Source organism: Copadichromis virginalis, linkage group LG22 (genome assembly GCF_057382275.1).
Source record: "Copadichromis virginalis isolate Kocher_CV1m ecotype Utaka linkage group LG22, C_Virginalis_male_GT1.1, whole genome shotgun sequence".
Lineage (NCBI taxonomy): Eukaryota > Metazoa > Chordata > Actinopteri > Cichliformes > Cichlidae > Copadichromis > Copadichromis virginalis.
The window spans coordinates 16649180-16669789 of record NC_140638.1 but is presented as its reverse complement, the minus strand read 5'-3'; the positions used below and the strand labels follow the sequence as shown (position 1 = coordinate 16669789).

General features: G+C 38.5%; 1 protein-coding gene across 1 annotated transcript; it reads left to right on the top strand.

The window, feature by feature from the left end:
* The first annotated feature begins 3747 nt into the window (after positions 1-3747).
* Positions 3748-18386, top strand: laptm4b (lysosomal protein transmembrane 4 beta). Its single transcript, XM_085446124.1, has 7 exons — positions 3748-4040; positions 5338-5455; positions 10124-10197; positions 10292-10414; positions 10658-10756; positions 12380-12475; positions 15591-18386. The coding sequence occupies exons 1-7, from the start codon at positions 3948-3950 to the stop codon at positions 15663-15665; spliced, it is 678 nt and encodes a 225-aa protein (XP_085302250.1). The 5' UTR covers positions 3748-3947; the 3' UTR covers positions 15666-18386.
* The last annotated feature ends 2224 nt before the right edge of the window (positions 18387-20610 follow it).

The window sequence follows — 20610 nt, the reverse complement described above, 5'->3', positions numbered from 1 at the left end:
TGTTTAACTCCTCATTAACACTATCTGATCAACTAGTCACATGGCGGTAACTCATTTACACATGTTGGAATGGTCAAGATGAGATGTCAAAGTTCAAAATGAGTATCAGAATGGGGAAGAAAGGTGACTTTGAACGTGACATGGTTGGTGGTGCCAACCAACTATTCTAGGGTTTACAGAAGATGGTTCAAAAAAAGAGAAAATATTCAGTTAGCAGGCCAGAGAAAGACAGGCTCAAATAACCACATTATGACCAAGGTATGCAGAAGAGCTTCGCCTCAAATCTCACAGCAGATGAGCTACAGCAGCAGAAGACCATGCGAGGTGCCACTCCAGTCAGCTAACCAAAATAACCAGGGTCACCAAAATTGAACCAAAAAACACTGCCTGATTTAATAAGTCTCAATTTCTGCTACGGCTTTCAGATAGTGGTGTCAGAATTTCATGTAAACAACATGAAATAATGGATCCATCCTGCCTTGTATCAATTGTTGAGCTGGTGATGGTGTAGTGGTGTGGGATATGTTTTCTTGGTATACTTTGGGCGCTTTAGTACCAACTGAGCATAATTTAAATGCCACAATTACCTGAGTATTGTTGCTGACCATGTTGAGTCCTTATCTCAAACATATAGAGAGCACCTTTGAGGCATAGTGGAAAGATGGAGTCACATCATGGATGTGCAGCCACAAAATCTGCAGCCACTGCTATCATGTCAATAGGGAGCAAAATATCTGTGCAATGTTTCCAGCACCTTGTTGAATCTATGCAATAAAGAATTAAGACTGTACAGGAGACAAAAGAGGGTCGCACCCAGGACTACCAAGGTGCACCTATTGAAGTGACCAGTGAGTGTATGGCATCATGAAAGAAGTCTATTGTATGATTCCATAAAACAGTTTGCATGGTTACCAGGAGGCTTGCCTTAAATTTATCTTCCACATTTAGCCAGGATAGCTGTTTATGCTTCTTGTAAACATTTGTACAGCAAGAATAATGAAGAGCTGGCTGCTCTGTTCAATGCAATTTCAGGGTTTTATTTTGGAGGGGGTTTTAAGATGTTTTTTAAAAAGCACTTGATCAGATGATCAGCCAGTAGCATGCTCCAGATCTGATATATATATATATGAACTATATAGTATTATTAATTTGCAGCCTTTTAGTAATGCCTTGCAAGTCCAACACATAAATTTTCCTTACTACTAATTTAGGTGATGCATATGTTGCATCATCAACATGCATACTTTTTTGACATTATCTTCAAAATACTTTTCAAAAAATTGAAAATAAAAGTAGCCCTTAACTACTGCCTTGTGGAACACCGCAAGCTTTCTTTTATAAAAACTGCCTTTAAAAAGCACTCACTCTGCCAGAGAGCTAAACTTTTATCCAAGTGCAGACTTTGAGAAATGTCATATTTCATATTAGCAGTTAATAGTTTATATACTGCTATATGTAGCCTATACAGATGGTAGTCAGTGACACTGAAACATAGAAATAGTATTACTAATAGTGCCATGTTAACCATCAAGTATGGAATGGCTAAATCAATAAGTAATGTTCAATGGTACCATTACTCTGTTTACTGTTGTTAACAGTTGTTAACAGTTCCCTGTTGTTCGTATTTTCTTTCTAATGTAGTTTGTTTGCCGTCAAAGTAATCCCAATTCTGGCATGATTAAAGTGAGGACTCACTGCTTGCTACAGTACAAATCTGTGTCACTAGTCAGGACTCTGTCAGACCCTGGCTACAGTGACCCTCTTGCGGCCAAAACACTGCATCCGTCAATGTGGTTAGGCAGTCGCGTGGCACGCTCACAGAGCCTGACCTCCTTCGCTTCATCTCTCTCCATCCTTTATCTCTCAGTTCATTTAGGATTTGCCGGCTTTTAATCTCTCACAATCTCTGGCTCACTGTCCATTCGCATTCACTTCAGTGGACCATCATGGTTTTTCCCCATTCTTCCCTTTTTTGGGGGGATTGTTGTGGGGTTTTTTCTTCTTTTTTGTGTGTGTGTATGAGAGGCAGATGTATTAATAGAGAAGGTCACTCTGTAATGGATGGTACTGTGGTTGCTAAAAGCCTTGCTATGAAAAGCATTTGCTAATGCTGCTTTAAAAAAAATCTATCCCTGTGTCTGAAATGCAGAGGTCTGATTCAGCTACAAACTGAAACAAGAACATAGCAACTTGCTCATCTATTCTAAAAAAGAATAGACAGTTGGACCGTTCCTTTGTACAATAAAACTTCCGACACACTCACAATTAATATGGAAAATCTATTCAGCCTGGAAAATGGGACCATGACTTTGAGATTTTGTCTTATTCCAGCATGTCTGATCGGTGTTAAGTCATGGCAGCAGAAGAGGAAAATCCCCTAATGTGCCGATGATGCTGTCCACCCACTGGAGCTTAGCAGAGCTGTGGTCACTGGCCCATCTGTCAGGCTTGGTCTGTGATGTTTGCACAGACAGAGACAAAATGGCACAAGATTAACTGGAGTTTCATGCTCTTAACATTACAAAAAGCACATCAATCTATAGGTTTTTGAGGCTTTTGTTTAAGCAAGAAAAAAATGGTGCAATGAAATTATCTCTTTTGGTTTCAGTGTTAAGCATATGGTGTCAAAAAAGAGGGCCGTGACGGTCTCTCTTGACCTGTTGTTCCTTTTTCTGAACACAATGCTTTTTTGATTAAACAGATTTAGTTAGAAATTTATATATTGAAACCTGAAATAATGAAAAAATATAAAAAAAACAAAAAAAACCAAACAAATCAGTGATGAATCAGTAATGTTTTTGGCATAGCCACACTTTTTTTTTTTTTTTACTTTTTTTTTAAAATGGTCGTGAGCAATAGGCTTTCTGATGGTTTTTCAAAGTTTTTATTTGGACATTGGGTGCATTTTCTCTTTAAGTCCATTCCTTGTACCTGACCATGTTCAGAGGAATGTTCTTTGTTTGTTAATTTACTTAACACTGACCTATGAATCATTTAAACACAAAATGGCGCATAACTCAAGGGATGAACCTGAGCTGTCTACACATAACATCTTACCAAAGAAATAAATTTGAATTGTATCTGTTGATTGTACTCTTTTACTAGCAGTATTACTGTAATACTAGCAGTCTGTCGTAAAAAACATCATTTATCATCAATAAAAAAACAACTCAGTTTGACATTTAATAGTGAAGGGAAACGGGGACAAATGGCTGAGGTATGCCAAAAAAAAAAAAAAAAATCTGCAATCACAGATCCTGTGGTGAATCCATATTTGAAATATCTGATTTAAATCAGTCATGGATTGGCCTTCCCAAAGCTCAACATTATTGAAGCAGTGTGGGACAAAAAAAGGTAACAAAAGGTAAGAAAAGGTAGAAGAGCTTTAAAAGGCCTTCAGGAAGCCTGGAGAACTATTACTAAAGACTACTTAAAGACATGAAAAGAAGGTTTACCTAAGAGAGTTCATGGCTGTGTTGAAGAATATAGGTGGCTGTTCTAAATATTGACTTTTAAGGTCGTTGAACTGTTGAATTGTTTTGTTCTTATTTTTAATGCTGAGCTTTTTCTACTTTTTTTCTATTACTTAACGTTTTGGTTGTTTTAACAAAGGAAATAAAATTAAGCTATATGTGTCGTGGAAGATAAAACTGGACAAACAAAGAGCTGCTGAAACATTTCGTGATTATGAAGCGTTTGCATCCCGGCCAAAAAAAAAAAAATCCTCCCGTGGTCACGTGACTCCGGGTGAGCCAGATTAACGGCTCTCTGTTTCTGTGTTTCCCACTTGCTGAAACATCTCCTCAAACAGACGCTGGATGTGGCGGCGGTCCTAGCAACGAAGACGTTATCTTTCCCACCTTTTTTCGGTTATCGTAGCCTTGACTAGTCAGTTGTTTTCGACGGCATTCATGAAATAACCTGAAATTCAGTGTGTGGACAAAAAGATGATTTCGCCGTGGGACCGGTGGTACTCGACGAGCTGCTGCCTCTGCTGCCATGTACGAACAGGCACCATTATTTTGGGAATATGGTATATGGTAAGTCCTTTTTTTTCATCTCACGTCAGGTCCCAGACGTGAATGAATATGGCTGAATATGTGGGACAAATTCTAAAAATATTTAATAAATATCGAGTCATGTTAATTAGACAGCTAACTCCATCTGTTTTCCATGTTTTTCACTTATGTTAAAAACAGGGTGCCAGCGTATGAAATAATTAAAAAATGTTAGCAAAATAACCTTTAGCATCTGTTGGGGGTTTTTTTGTTGTTTTTTGGCTATATAAGCATATAAACAAAGTGTCTAACAAATTCGTTTCTTTTTTATTTTTGTGTTTCCTCCTAAAATAATCCTAAGCTTACAGTTTTAGGCTGTTGATGCCTCCTTTTCCATCTCTACACATGTTTACCCAGTTAAATATAGTTTGTCTCCGATATTTCCCACCCGAAAGGATAACTTAAAGTCGTAAACATAGTTCGGTAAGACTGGTGAAATCCCCGATCTTCATAAGCCTCCCTTATTTTGAGCTACTACCGATCAACAAGGCCATAAAAAGCAACAAAAACCTCCATGAGATGTGTTCACATGAGGTGAAAGTGGTGACATAAGACCGATGAGCTTGTTCTCCCAGTCCTATGGTTTTCTGTTGTATTGAATTCCAGTATGTTGTATTGAAGCTGCTCAGCAGTACATCAATACCACTTTCCTTAAATTACCCATAACATTAGAGCTCTAACAATCAGTGATGATTATGAGGAAAGAGGGGAGAAAGCAGTTTAGATATATTGCCTTGTTTTCTATTGTCTGGCAATTGTCAAACTGGTCACCAATCTTTTTGAACACCTGTCTCCTAAATATATCTGCACCTTGTCCTACCTCTAAATGATACCTCATTCAGGACAGATAAATAGATATTTAATTGATCCAAAAAGGGAAATTATTGTGTTACAGGAGCAGGATAAAGAATAATCAATAGTACAGTCTACAATAAATAAACAATAAATAAGTCCCATAGATCCGTAGGGAGGACTTTATAGTGTGAGGTAGAGGTAGTGCAAATATTTTTATATATACAAAGGTGATTACAAAATAAAAAATGAGGTTAAATTAAAGAAAAGATTTTTTAAAAACTGATATTGTGCAAGAGAGTAGTGCAAGTTGCATTAATAAATAATACAAGAAGGTGTAAGAGGAAAACAAGAGTTATTTTATAGTTGCCTGACTCGCTCAGTGCATCTTAACTTATCATTACTAATCAGCTGTCACATTATCTGAGTTATATTACTAACTGCACGTTTTTGTTCAACTGTAATATCGATTCTCCTGTCCTCACAGCTCATCAATGCGGTGGTCTTACTTATCCTGCTGTCAGCTCTTAATGACCCAGTTCAGTACCGCTACCACCTTACCAGCTCCGAGCTGGGAACTGACATCGACGTCATGGACGATGCGAGTAAGTTGCAGCTAATCCTCCCGTTATTAAAAGATAAATGTCCTCAACGAAGCATTCAGACTGTAGAAAGTCAACCCATGCCTTGTTTTAGCTCTTCCAGTTTAAGGATTTACTGTTGTGAAGTGATTGGCTTTGTGTTTGGGGCTGTTGATTATATAAAACAAGACAATTTTCTGATATTTTATCCACAAGGGAACTGATTGATTAATTTATTAGTGGATATATAGGAGATTTAAAAAAAAAAAAAGTTGGTTGCAACTTTAAATCAAACATTTCTGGTTGTTCTAGATGTACCACTGAATATTAGAAGTGAATGTTAGGGCCTGTTCTTGTGCTTCAGAGATTGGATTTCACTGATTGGATTTCTTGCTGTCAGCCATATCCAGAAAGGGTAGAACCAAAAACGCTTGTGTGGATTTTTACTTTTTCTCATTCAGAATGAGCCTGTAGAGAGTGATTATGCATGTATTGGTTTATGTGTAGAAAAGCTAATGTGTCTGTCTCTCATTATTTAACAGACTGGAAATAGCCAAACTAATGTGATGTATCAGCAAATAAAAAAGCAGGCACAGATGTTTATTTGTTGTGTAAATTTTGCGTTGACTAAATTTTGGAAAACAGTGTGATGAAGAGCTGAAAGACTTTGAAATTGTCTGTATTTGCTCCTGTTGAAAAATAAGAACAAGATAGAATAGAAATATCCTTTTTTGTCCCTCAATGGGGAAATTCACATATTCCAGCAGCAAAGTAACAGACAGATGGAGCATGCAGAGCCATACAAAAGTGAAGAATATAGCATTAAAAAAGAAGAAGACTGTACAGAGCAAATTTACAACATAAGAAAAAATGAATGCTATACATTTATTAAAAATAGCATACTCAGGTTCAAAGAAATATGCAGCTGAGAAGGATAATTTTTTACAAAGACGTATAAAAAGTGCTGTATATTTGTGCTTAAAAACAACAAGGATAGACTATATCAGTATTGACATTGACCCAGAATTTCATATTTTGTGTCTGTAGGAATTTCCTGTGATTTCTGACCAAGTAAAAGATGGTTGGTTAGTGGCTAACTAAGTTATACTATAAAGCAGAGGTGTGGACTCGAGTCACATGACTTGGACTCGAGTCAGACTCGAGTCATTAATTTTATGACTTTAGACTTGACTTGAAAAAATGTTCTAAGACTTGTGACTTGACTTGGACTTTTACACCAATGACTTGGGACTTGAATTGGACTTGAACCGGTTTACTTGAAAAGACTTGATATTTTACCCCAAATACAAAATTTAACATGCATATTATATAGAGATTGAAAATGTGACGTCATTCACGGGTAGAACCGCAAAGGATTCTGGGAACTCGTGGCAAGCGGTACTAGCGCACGCAGGCTTTCAATTAAAATCAGTTATACAGCGATAAAAAGAAACACAAGAAGCCGTTGTATTATTAACTGCAATAGCCGGTCGCATGACAGCCACGGGAAGCCGACGGGTAAAGAGATCGGTTGTTATCGGATTACCTCGTTGAAGAGAAATTGTTCGAGCCATGTTTCCGAAGTAACAAAGAGGCGACGGGTGGCCTGGATTGCAGCCATTCAAAGACCAAATATAACGTCCCAGAACACTCCAGCTCACAGGTTAGTCTGCTCCAAGCATTTACACAAAGGTCAGTGTTTTTTAGTAGTTAATACGTCACTTTCATAACATAACTGGTGATATAGGTTACAAGCAAGTCTGGCGCTGAACAGAAATTGTCGCGCTATGCTCCTTTATTTATTGTGCATAAATAGTGAATTGTCCTGACACAATATTGCGTTTCGCCTCTGTTATTATGGTACATTGACAAAAACATATACTTTTATTCACAGGATAAAACAGGTTTTTTGTATCACTAATTGCCCAGTACGATTACAGCATACAGTATTATTGTCACTGCTACATTTCTGTGATGCTACCAGAAATTATTTCCACTACTAATTAATTACCGTTGAGCTCAAAGGTCCTATTAATAAACGGTTAACGAATGTGTATTTATGAAGACGATTTGTGAGACTGGTAAACTTATGATACATACGATGGTCTTTCGTTCTACACGGTGCATTTCAAGGTCCTGCACCCATCCGTCGGTAAACTGTACCTGGGCTTGTTGCAGTGACCGGAAGTTACTAAACTTCATGAGTGTATGCACTCACTCCAAGAACCGTATGATTATAAATATGCATATAAATATGCTACGATGAGATAGCTGACTTCATCTAACTAGCAAATGTTTTCCAGGCTACGTTGGTGATACAGTTTTTTTTTTAATGTGTATGATATTTTTGTCATGCGATTTTAAAGCTGGTCCTACAACCGCATCCAAGAATGACATGCAGCTTATCTCAGAACTGTCGGTGAAAATTATTCTTGGAGCTAAGTTTAATTGAGCTGCATTTTAAAGAGGTGCAATTTCACAATTTGTGTATATTTTCTAAGTTCACTATTTTGTCATGTGTTGAGAAAAACACAGATTTTAAAATTACATGGTCTAACATTTACATTTAGCATAACTGCAACATGCTTTTTTTCGTTTTTTTTTTAAAGACTCGAAAGGACTTGAAATTCAAAGTTTCAGACTTGTGACTTGACTCGGACTTTTACACCAGTGACTTGAGACTCGACTCTGACTTGCCTGACATTACTTGAGACTTGACTTGAGACTTGAGGATAAAGACTTGAGACTTACTTGAGACTTGCAAAACAATGACTTGGTCCCACCTCTGGTATAAAGGAATAGAAAGGAAAACCCGTGTGGTGTTTACTTTACTCAATTCCTCTCCTTCCATGAGAGATTCAACTGAAAATGTTACCTGAGAAGCTAGATGGCAGCGCTAGAAGCAAGTCATTTTTCGGTAGTTTTACGCATATAATTAAACATTTATTTCTGCAAAGTTGAAGCCAAGAATGATTATGATCAGTCGATGCTGAAGATGTATCAGCAGCATCAGTTTCGTAGCTCATTAACAGTAGTATATGAATGTATGCTGGTGTTCGTTAAAAATCAACTGTCATGTCCATGCAACTCCACGTGTTTCTGCAGCTGTAGCATCATCTGTCCTTTCTGCCAACCACTTCGTTTCTGAGAACGCTGCTCTCAGCACAGACATAGCTGAGTAAGCTGGGCACCGTAGAGAACAAATCAGCGTGCATGTGTATTTTCAGTGCTTCCCCTCCAGCAGCTATCATCATCACAGTCGCCTCTGGAGCACCACAGATACTGTCAGCGGCTACTCTGATTAAAAATGACTGCTCTAATTCTCTTTCGGATTAAAACGGTCATCTTGACAGAGTCTCCTCTCACAAAGCTTATGTGGCACTGGTTAGAGTGGTAGTCTGTTTATGTATGCGTTTATTGTTTATATGCAGTATGTAAGAACCTCTGTGTCTGTGTTGCTTAAAAGCATGTCTTCTGTTCCTGGGTGTTACCAGGGTGAAGCTTGTGAAGTTATGGAATAATAACTAATATAGTTCACTGTCAGTACAAGCACTTATTAGTCAGTATAGCGTCTCCCAGTAGTGATCTGGGATCCTTCTTACACACCATCACATACACACAGATATCCTGGTTCGGCCACATGTTAGCGATGTTTGTTGAGAGCTACACTGATAGCGACTAGTGTTGCATCGGGATTCTCACAGCTGTAATGTGAACGTGAGAAGGACAACTCTTGCATAATGATACCCACATGTTGATCGTGTTGTGTGATGTAGATACTAGCATGTGATCTGTGGTGTTTGGAGTCATGCTTGGTATTGAAAGGTGTACTTGTTCTCTTGTTTGTTGAGTTGGCTTCAGGTAGCAGGAAAAGTGAACAGGAGTCTGGCTACGTTGATAGTGCACCGGAAGACTGATAATTAACATTGATCTGTATTATTGGATATCAGAAATATTTTCTTTTGTAAAACATTTACCGTGACAACATTTCATGACATGAATATATGTTAATCTAAAAAATTCCAGCACACCTCAGCAGAAAAGCCTTCACCCCAAATGGATTTCACGGAAACAACCTGGAAAAGGTGTAGGAGTCTATAAGAGTGTTAACACATAAATATTTCTTTTTAACCTGTAATATTACTCACAATTGAATTTATTCCTAGCAACCCAAATTAATATTAAATGCAGCGATGTTTTTAATTTTTTTTTTTAAGTCTCCCAGCTAAATTTTGGTGTGATGCCAGATATTCATTTATAATTTATAAATGTATAAATATGACTTTTTTACCTGTCACTGTTTTCTATGGTCAATTTTAAAGGATTGCAGTGTGGATAGTTTACTTTAATGAGGCCACAGGGTAATTAACGTTGCCTATTAATTGCAGGATTTATTGTGGGAGCAAAACAAGTCATCAAAAACTCCTACAGATAAAAACGAACTCTGATTAGCTGGTCTAATCTAGTCCTACAAAAATCAAACAAAGCTAATCTGCCCCTTTCAACACAGTGTGTATAGTTCAAACAGAAAATTTTCATATATTTTCTAACCATTATACCATCAGAGCTTAATTGTAAAGTAGATCAGTCACTGATCTGATCACCAATGAGTACAATGTCAATGTCTTTCAGAGAAAGCATTAAAGGTGACATGTTCTCATGCCATTGCTTTGTATGTTTATCTTTCCTCAGATATCTGCATAGCCACTGCAATATCCCTACTCATGATTCTTATATGTGGCATGGCGACATACGGTGCTTACAAGGTGAGCGAACAAAAGCAAATGACATTCAAGCACAAATCTGAACTTGGGAAAACTAACCGAGTGTTTTTATCTGATCTGAATCTCTCCTCTATAGCAACACGCTGCTTGGATCATTCCATTCTTCTGCTACCAAATATTTGACTTTGCCCTTAATACACTGGTAGCCATTAGTGTGGTGGTTTACCCCAACACGGTGCAGGACTATCTCCAGCAGCTGGTGAGGACTGTTTCATTCCAACTAAAATATCCACCTCAACAGCTGTCTTCATCTTAATGGGAATTTAAGATGCTTAGTTATTAGCTTAGGTGCTAATATACTGAGTAACTGAGATTTTTTATTTTATTTTATATTTCTTTATTTATGTTTTGAAGGGCCAGTTGTGTGTTTTAGGTCCAACATTTCTCTTTGCTTTTTACATTTGACTTATTTCATCTTCTCCTGTCTCACTTTCCCTTCTAGCCGGGGACATTTCCATACAAAGAGGATATCATGTCCACCAACAACATGTGCCTAGTCTTTGCAGTCCTCCTCTTCATCGGCTGCATCCTGTCCTTCAAGGTAAGGATAAATATTCTAGCATAGCTTGCTTTTGTATCTCGTATAAAACTGTACAAATACACAGAAAACAAATACTCCAGAACACTCACTGAGTATTTGTTCACTCTGGAAACATCCTTTTTTTTTTTTTTTTTTATCATTTGTTCCTCACATTGTAGTGTAATTAAGGCAATTAAGTCTCACACTGTGCTCATCTCATAGCTGAATCAACCATATGGCATGTTTAATGAATGTGCTATTGTAAATGCTCCTCTTGAGCTCATCACACAGTCAGAGAGCAGCGGGTCAGGGACAGCAGGAAACCAACTCCCATCAAACAAATTCTCCTTTAATGCTTGGATGATTTTCCAGGCGGAGCGATGCTCTGGGGCTCTTGGACGAGATGGGGCATGAAGTTGCAGTCATCTGTACAATCAAATCAAGTTGTTTCCCTTCTAAGCTGAGATTAGAAGTGTTCTCGGCAGATATCCAAAGCCGGAGCTGGAATTTTATGACAGGAAGCAGCCACTGGAAGACACACTAGTGGACTCGCAGGCAAAAGAGTTATAAATGTCATGTCTTAGAATCTTGAGCTTTCAGTGTGTGGGATAGCCTGGCTGCTTATTCCCTGAAAAAGTCTGCTTTAAAAAGAGCTTATAGATCTGTGCCGTTTGCCAAGAAAAATGGATTGAAGCTCATTTATATTAATGGGTTGAATGTGCAGTATGTATGAGCTGCTGCCTTCTATGTAGATCATATGTGAGTCTGCTGGAAAGACGCCAGATGTGAGTCCTCAAGGACACATTCAGCTGTCAGAACATAGCAAACACCTGCTAAAGTCCCTGCTAAAGCCAACATCCTCCACTTGACTGCATTTGGCATAAATGTCACAGGCAGGAAGAGGAAAAGCTGGAGGGAGAAAGGAGCTGAAGATGAAGCAGCAGAGGAAATGTGAATGGATGAATGTTTCTGTGACTAAAGAGAGAGAGAGAGAAGAGGCATACAAAGTAAAAGGACAAGATAGTTAACTGCAGATTTTGCCAGGCCACTGTGCAACTACTCATTATTTTCCTCATAAACAAACAAAAAAATATTGAATAGTGAGCAGAGAAAAAATGATAAACAAAAACCCAATAAACATCCTCGAGGAGTAGAGCTAGCTGTGCTGTCAGCATTTTAAATATATGTAGATTGCTGCTTTCTTTGAGGAGGTCAGCTCAGAAGATGCTAAAGTAATTGGCTATGCTCTGCTTGGCTTTCTTGTTAGTTGCTCTTACTGCTGGCAGAGGACTCAGCAGGCTGCTCACATACACACACACACACACACACACACACATACACACACAATGGAACTCCTTTTCCTTTGCCAAGCTGAACAAACCTCAGTGCAGGCAAAGGCTCAGAGAAGCTTTTGGTCAAATGTTAGAGGCACATCCAGGAAAATGTCCAAACATAAAACTGTCTTAATTTTTAACAGCTGAATTGAATCACCATGTGTCACCAGTCTGTAACAGCAATATGATGCATCTCTGCCATCGTCATGCCTAATGTTGATAAATGGATGAGATCACAGCAAGCAGCATCTGTAATGATGAAGAGTGTTTCTAAAGGTCATTGTGTGTTTGCTCTCACCTCCTGTGACAGGCCTACCTGATCGGCTGTGTGTGGAACTGCTACAGATATGTGAGCGGCAGGGGCACCACGGAGGTCCTGGTTTATGTCACCACAAACGACACCACGGTGAGTCCGCTTAGCCACCCACCAGCGTCTCACCTCAAGGACACACTAACAGTCCTTCTGCTGTCAGAACTTCATTTTATTGCATTTGCACAGCATTGATTTTTACACTTTGGTTTGAAAGCTCTCTGTTCATTATATTAGCAAAAATGTACACTTAGAAAAGTCACTTTCATCTCGTTGTATGACACATTAACTTCACTAAAATATATCAAATTCTAGTCTCGACAATAATCAGGGATTATTTAGCTGCAATAAAAATACAAACCCTTCACAGAAGAGCATTTTAGAAGTTTTTCATAAATTCAGAATGAAAAAAATCAAAGAACTCTAAGTCGCTTTGATTTAAATACATAAACAAAATAATAATATGGACAAAATAATGTTTATAGATTGGTTACTGGTCATAGATTTTAAAGTGTAACTGTTTAACCTCAGATTTAGATGTTTTCTTCAGTGTCTGTGTTATTTCAGTTAAATTATCTATTAAAAAGAATGCAGAAAGCAAAGTGATCCATTCATAAGTGAACTTATTGTCTCTTAAAATGTTTTTGCTGGCTGTACATGAAACCAACTTACAGTAGCACCAAAGTGAACGTTAAAAATGTTTCTTTAAATACGGCAGTAGTCATTTTTGTTGGATAAATTTGCCTTTTTCAAAGATGAAGCTGGTATGTGTTGAGCATAAAATCTTGTAGAGTCCAACTTTTTATATAAATACATAATTACTATATAGTAAGGTTTAACCAGTGAGGCGCTATGATATTGAGAAATGAAAGTGATTAAGAGCCTTCTGGTTAAAATGTATAAATTGTCTACATGTGTCACATTATGTACTTAAGTTGCATTGCAGGTTATACAGTGGCTAGTAATTGTACTTAAATTCTTTAATGTTAGTTTATGCTGTATATAGTCAGTGATGGGACACTGTATCGTAGACCCTGTAGGTTGTCCTGAGGTGTGATTGGCTAGCTTTTTAGAGTTGGGTATAGTCCACTCCACATGCTCCCCCTCAGCGATCACTCACAAGGTTTTTGAAAGGCTTTACCATAGTCACGGTTTCCATTTGTCCGTTTGTAATCCTCCAGGATGATACACAAGACATTAATCTGTCTCACAGCCGCTGTCGTCTCAGTACGCAGCACTTCATCTGTCACTTTGTCCTTGTGCCGCCATGGCCCTGCTGCACGCTGCTGACGTTTTTCACCTTGTGAAACAGACTGCACACCCGGCAGCTAATCCAGCAGGGGCTGAAGTCATATTGTGTATCATATGGCCTTTTAGCAACTATCAGATACGTGCCAGTCACTCTCTCCACTGTCAAGTGTGTTTATTTCAGTGTAATTAAATTAGAAGATTAAGAAAACAAGCAAATACTTAATCTAGAATTATACTGACTCTTAGATATAGTCGAAGAAAAAAGAAAATAATTTAGCAGGTAAATGTAGAGTCACTGCCTTGATATTAGACTTCTTTATGTCCCCAGAAACGCACATGCAAATGTGAAGTAGGTCAAGGTCAACACAGAGAGACACGTACAGAGATTCCTTCATTTATTATTTATAAAATCAGTGAAAATCCTGTGAAAATCACAGTGAATGTATGAATATACCTAAACATCTAATTAAATACAAGAAACAAATCTAAAAAGAAACACTCTAGTTGGCTAATGTAAACCAAAACATCTCTCTGTGTATATATAAATGTATTAATTTATCATTGTGTATATAGTTGAATAAATGTAAAAAAAAATCCAAAAAATTCAAATATTTATTCAGAATATTTATTTTTCTTTAAAAGAAAGACTTGAAAGCTGAAAAACCTGAAGGCTGCCGCATAAGCATTGTGAATTTCAATAAGAGAGCTATGTGACAACAAATGGTTTAAGTTCAACAAATATTTGTGTCACATAAAGAGGTTAAAATAGCTTTCGTTGGCCTTAATAATGATGTGGATTTATCGCTGTGTTTCCTGTGTCCACACACAGCTGAATGGAGCATTGCGTCTATTTTTACTGTTATGGAGCTGGAGGTGTGTCTAAATGGCTTTTTACAAGCACCAACATCAAGTACCCAGCTGTTTATCTGCAGTGCTTTTATATAAATGCCATTAAAATGCACAAGGGTCGTTTCTCTCTCTCTTTCTCTGGGATTTTTTTCTGTCCCTTCTCTTTATATGCCTCTGTCCTTCCCCTTCTCCTGGACATGTTACATAATTGTCTGCTTGTCTGCTTTATTTCAAACCCTCTCTGTGATATGTTTGCCGGCCATCCCTGGCTGTTTCACAGTTCCATCCCCCCGGAGCGTATTCTTTTTTTTCTCACACTTTCACTGAATTAGCAGCAGTACTGGTTTTATAACACCATTTACAGAGAAGGAGCTCTGATAGAGAGAGGAGTGCAGCCTGGCCTGTAAAGCAGGGCCCTGTGTGTGTGTTTGTGTGTTTTTCCTCTTTCCTCTACAAACTGTACAATATGAAATATTTACAGTACATTTTAAATGTAAACTGCTTTAATTGTTTGTAGCTTCATTTGACTACAATGAAGCTCTTTGTCTATTAACAACAGCATAAACACAGCATCCCATGGACCAGTTGTTCACATTTTTGGCCCCCTGCTGTCAGTAAATGGGTACAACATGTAGGCTCTGGACAGTACCAGCACATCGCTTTCAGGCTCTGGTCACACAGCCTTAGAGACCATTAGCAACCGCCTAACAATCACCAGTTGCCAGGGAAAAAATGAGTATTTGTCAACTGGTTGCTAGATGTTGCTGGCAGTCGCAGTGAAATCAGCTGCTAAAGCTCAACTGACACAGGCTCTAGACACTGGTCAGTGATCCCCTGGTGCCCACTGCTTGCTAGGGAAAAATATGTATTCCCCACTGGCTGGTGAGTGGTTTTGTGAGGCTTCATTCTGTATTTATTGTTCAGAGAGAAGTCTATACTGCCCTGAAAACTCTTTGCATGGGTCACCTAGCATTTAGGTGGTCGCTCACAGTTTGTATGGATGTTGCCAACTTGTGTGTAAGCACTTGCCAAGTGGAAGTGAAAGCAAAGAGTGCCAGCATGTTTTTAAGTGATTATTTGGAACTCAGCTACTTTTGTTTTCTTACTTCAGGTTCTGCTGCCACCATACGAGGAAGCTGTTGCCATCCCACCAAAGGAGCCTCCCCCACAGTATATGGAGGCATGAGATATACCCTCACTGCTGGATTATGTACCCCAATCCTCCGACCACATCTCCTTACAGCAGTAGGACTCCAATGCTGGCTGCATCGTGTTGGAAAAACAATGTCTTAGATGCTGGTCCAGCTTGGATTCCTGCCAACTTTAGAGTAAATTAGGCCGACCTGAGCCAGTATTGCCATAAACTCTACTCCCCTCCTCCACCACCACCCTCCCGGTTGTTGTGACATATGCCCCCTCTTCTCGTCCCCTTTGTCCTCTTCCAAGGACAGCATCACATCAGCTTTCAGACTACAACCCCACCGCCAACGCTAATTCAGCCAATCCTCTGGGTAGCTGCTGTTCCTTGGAAGTGACTCCTGCACGCCTTGATCACCTGACTTAATGTGCACTTTTCTTCACGTGAAAAGTGCAACGGTTTGGCCACCAACTGTTAACCCACATTACTGTGAACCTCCTTTGCAGTGTTTTGTCTAGAAACAAACTACCTGAATAGAGACAAAGCAACAAAAATAGCGAGAAGGAAACTTACATTATTAGTTATACAAAAGCACTTTTTTCAGAAATTGAAAAATTTCCTTAGTTGAATGTAAATTTTGTAAGATGTTTTTGTATCACAGTAAAAACTGAGAGAAATCACACGAATACTAAAAGGATCTCCTGTTCTTATAAAATATCTCCGGCGTGCTGATGTTGCTCATCCTGCTGGGAAAGTGTTTCAAGAAAGGTTTTGCGACCGCTAATTACTCGTCTTCCTTTTGTATCCACAGTATGTGAACCCATAACCCATCAACTGGCCGCGTAAACCCATTCGCACCGTTGATTTAAATCCCAGTATTCCATTTTGCCTTCCTCGCCGCCTCCTTCGTATGTTCAAAATTGAAAAGGTTTGTGATAATCCAGTGAAGACCTTAGCACAAACCTGACACACATTCAAAAACCCAATACACAGAAACGTGTGTGAGTAATGATAATGATAAATATGTGGAAATGTTCCCATCTGTCTCGTGTTGTGGTCGAGTTTTGGCTGCAACAGCATCGACTGCGTCTTTGTTTGTTTTTTGTACATGGATCATGGTGTGTGAGCTGATCTTTTTAGTTGAGCTAACTTAGCTGGGCTGAGGGCATTTCCTATAAATATTCTGTGACATGCTGCTGCACATGCAGATTCTATGTGTGTGTTTACATTTTTATGTGCGCTTGCCTGCGTGTGACATTATCATGTAACTCCTAGGTCATGTATGTGTCGTAACATGTAGTTTTCCCATGCGGCGATGAGATGTTTCCTGCGTTGGTGACTTTCTTGAAATGAAAACATTGGATGGGACTCTAAAGCAGTAGTTCAGCATAATAACACAAAATCAGTATACATTATATGACGCTAGTTAAACAGTGCAAATGCTTGTCCTTTGTCAAGAACCGTTTAGGAAAACAGTCAGTAGACAGTATATAATGTATTTAATCAGTTTACATGGATTACATTTTATTATTCAGTCTATGCAACAGTGCATTCACCAACTTGTTAGGCTTGGAAATACAGATGTGGTCAGAAGTTTGCATCTACTTAGAATGGCCTGGTACTTTTGGGCTTTTAATGATTTCTTTGAACTCTTCTTTATCTGGGGTGGAATGATTGCACAACATACATCTTTAGTTACTTTAAAAATACAAGAACTAGATGCACAATTTATCTTGAATTTTCTCATCGCCTCGGATGTATACATGCAGCATTAGTATTTGGTTAAATGTCTCTTAGCAAGTGGTACCTCAACTAGACGCTTTTGTTAGACAACAGTAAGCCTCTGGCATAATTCTGGCTGGATATTTGACCACTCTTCTTGGCAGGAAAATTAATTTAAATTGGTTGGTTTCCTGGTATGGAACCGACTTTTAAATGTAGTCCATAGATTTCCAATAGGGTTGGGGTCAGAGCTGTGGGAAGGCCATTCCATAAGCTTAAGGTTGTCCTGCTCTATCCATGTGTGTTTAGGGTCATTGCCCTGTTGGAACAACCCAACTGTGTGACAATTTTAACTTTGTTCTTGTTTCTAATGTCTCTGTAAAGCACTTTGAATCACCTTGTTGTTGAATTGTGCTATACAAATAAACTTGCCTTGCCTTGCCTTGCCTTGTGCAAATCTACAATTCTCCTTACAGCTTTACGGAGTTAAGCTGTATAATCATTCTTCCCTGGAAAAACAACAGCTCAAATATATCATTATAAAAGCCAAAACTTAACCTAACATTCATGTTCAAGATGAGTGTGTGTAAACGTCTGACCACAGCTGTATGTGCACCATGAAGTAGTTTTGTTCTATTTGATACTAATACTGTAGTCCACAGTGTAGCCATGTGTCAGCCCCTCTGTCCTCATCCTTGTTTGTGTGAATTATGGCCTCTGCTTCTGCAAATCCAACAAAGCTGAACATGAAATTGCACTTTAAACTCAGTGTGCGCTCACTGAAAACTGCTGTATCTGTGGTTGTTTTTGTGTTTTCCATCTTTGTTGTGTGATCTGTCTGCAAAGTTGCAGAGGTGAACATTTTCATGAGTCTGGAGAATTTCTGCTAAGTTTTGCAGGCTTTAATGCTTGGACAGTGTCTGGACCAGTGGATGGCTGATGGCTCTTTTTTATTAGTCACTATGAGACTGTTCTCCTCTGTTTTCTTGTTGGATCTGCATGAGCTCACGTCTTTAATTCTAAATAATAAAAAAGCTAAAACATCTAGTCCGTGCTGAATTTGAGTCTGTTTTCGAGGGGGAAATTATTTATAGAGGAGCTGTTATGCTTTAACTTAATTTCTTCTTTTTCCAGGAAGTGTTGATTGGTTTTCACCTAAAGTAAAAGCACCACAGAAAGCACTTTTACAACCAAAAATGTATAATAATAGAGATATCAGGCTCTAAATAGTTTAAACAGGGTCCCCAGCCTAAGTCAAATAGTACCCTATGCCATCCTCCAATACCCAGCTTATGCTCACTAACCTCTTGTAGTAAGATGCTCTTCCCTTCGGCAAACAGGCTCTTACTTGTTAGTACGTTATTGTTACTCATCTAGCAGGAAACCCTAGAATGAGAAACATTAGTCCATCTCTAGTTTCAAACCTAATATCTTCATTCTGATAATACATCAGACCAATACCTGTGCAGTTTATCATGTGACCTGATACAATGAGTATCATCATACCTACCGGTACATTCAGCCACGTTGGTGAGAGACAGGGATTGAAATTAAATTAAACATCTTAAGATTCTCCTTACTTTCATATTTTCTGTCAGACATACATTTGTAGAAGCTTTTTTCACAGTTGTGCATAATGAGCTCACCCTGTTTGAAAATAATCTCTGCATTGGGTTTTAAACTGTTTCTCTCTCCTCTTGGCTCTGATTGATGTCAGTGGCCATCTGTTTACAGAGAGCAGCCAATCAGAATAAAGTTGGCTTTAATGGGAGGAGCCGAATGGAAGGAGCTCAAACTAGTTTTATATACTGTGATGAATGGGAGCCCAGTGTAACGGGCTTCTTTTTTTTTTTTTTTTTTTGTGAGGTGGGAGTCCATTTAACATGCTGATACAGAAAATTATCAAACCGGTGCTTTTCCTAAGGCATTTTTTTTGGGAATCACTGCAGCAAGTAATAAACTGAATCATATATCCCAGCTGATTTCTAGCCTCGTGTTTCTATTATTGGATTCCAAAAATAAAAACATGGAGCTGAAACTGAACATAGCCAGCTAATTTAAAGAAATACTGTTATCTAAATAAAGTGTGGAATATGTCTTTTTATGTCTGTGTCTGAGCTTTTTTCAAACTTAGCCAGCATTTTTTCTCCTCATACTTCAGCAGCAGCTCTAAACCTTTAAGCAGCCTTGTTTTGAGACTACTGGGGGGAAAAAGGTCCTCAGAGCAACTGTGTACAAACAAGCTGGCAGATGAGAGCGGATTTAAAATGCTTCATAATGGTGGCCGGCATTACCTTGGGTCTGACGGTGCGATCCCAGACAGACAAGCTCACCTACTTTCTGCCACTGGGACGCTGACAGAAAATAAACTGGGTCACATTCTGTCCCTCTTCTTGCTGAACTGCTTGTCCAGGGCAGGGCTGCAGCACTGACATCTGATTCAAAAGGACTCTTTGAAAAGGGACACAATAGCCAGAAAGGGTTTGTTTGTTTTTTTGTGTGGGGGTTTTTTGTTGTTTTTTTTTTAAATATTTTTCTTCAACATCTGGCAGAAGGATTTGTACAGAATGACTATCCTGAAATTCTTCACCAAAATGTTTTTCAGGATTATTTTAACCAGATAAAACAAGTAAAGATAGATTTACTGAATTAGATACAAAAGAGAGATCTAAAATAGCTCTGTATGTGCAACCAGACAATGAGGGAAGTGTAATGGACAAAGATCCCAGTAAATGTCCACTCAGATTTAGAGTAAGTGATGCTTTTTACCACTGAAAAGTAATCAGTATAACATACAGGGCCTGCCAATGTGACGCAAAGAACTTTATTTCAGTTAAAAAGTGACATCCCAGAAAAACAAAAACTCATGTTGATGCCCCCAAAGTTACGCCGATGTCCTTTGATATCGTCCTCATTTCACACAAGGCACCTGCTTCATTAGAATGATATTACCAGAAATTATTTCATTCAGTTTAATTGGGAAATGAGAAAATGGCTTAGAGAAACAATGAGTGGAAGAAAACTGGGCCAAAGCACTCGATGGATGATGGACAGCTTGTATCTCTCTGGGTCATTGGGCAGGTGCAGCAAACTTACTGTTACAGCATCTAAGAGATTAATTTATTATATCATTGGTATCTTTCAGCAGGTTTTCAGGCACTGCACTCAGCCCACATGCTCAAAACATTCAAATTTGCACTAAATAGTACATCAAACACATTTTCCCAATGCACGTCCATTCTAAGTTCATGTATGCATTTATAACTGATGT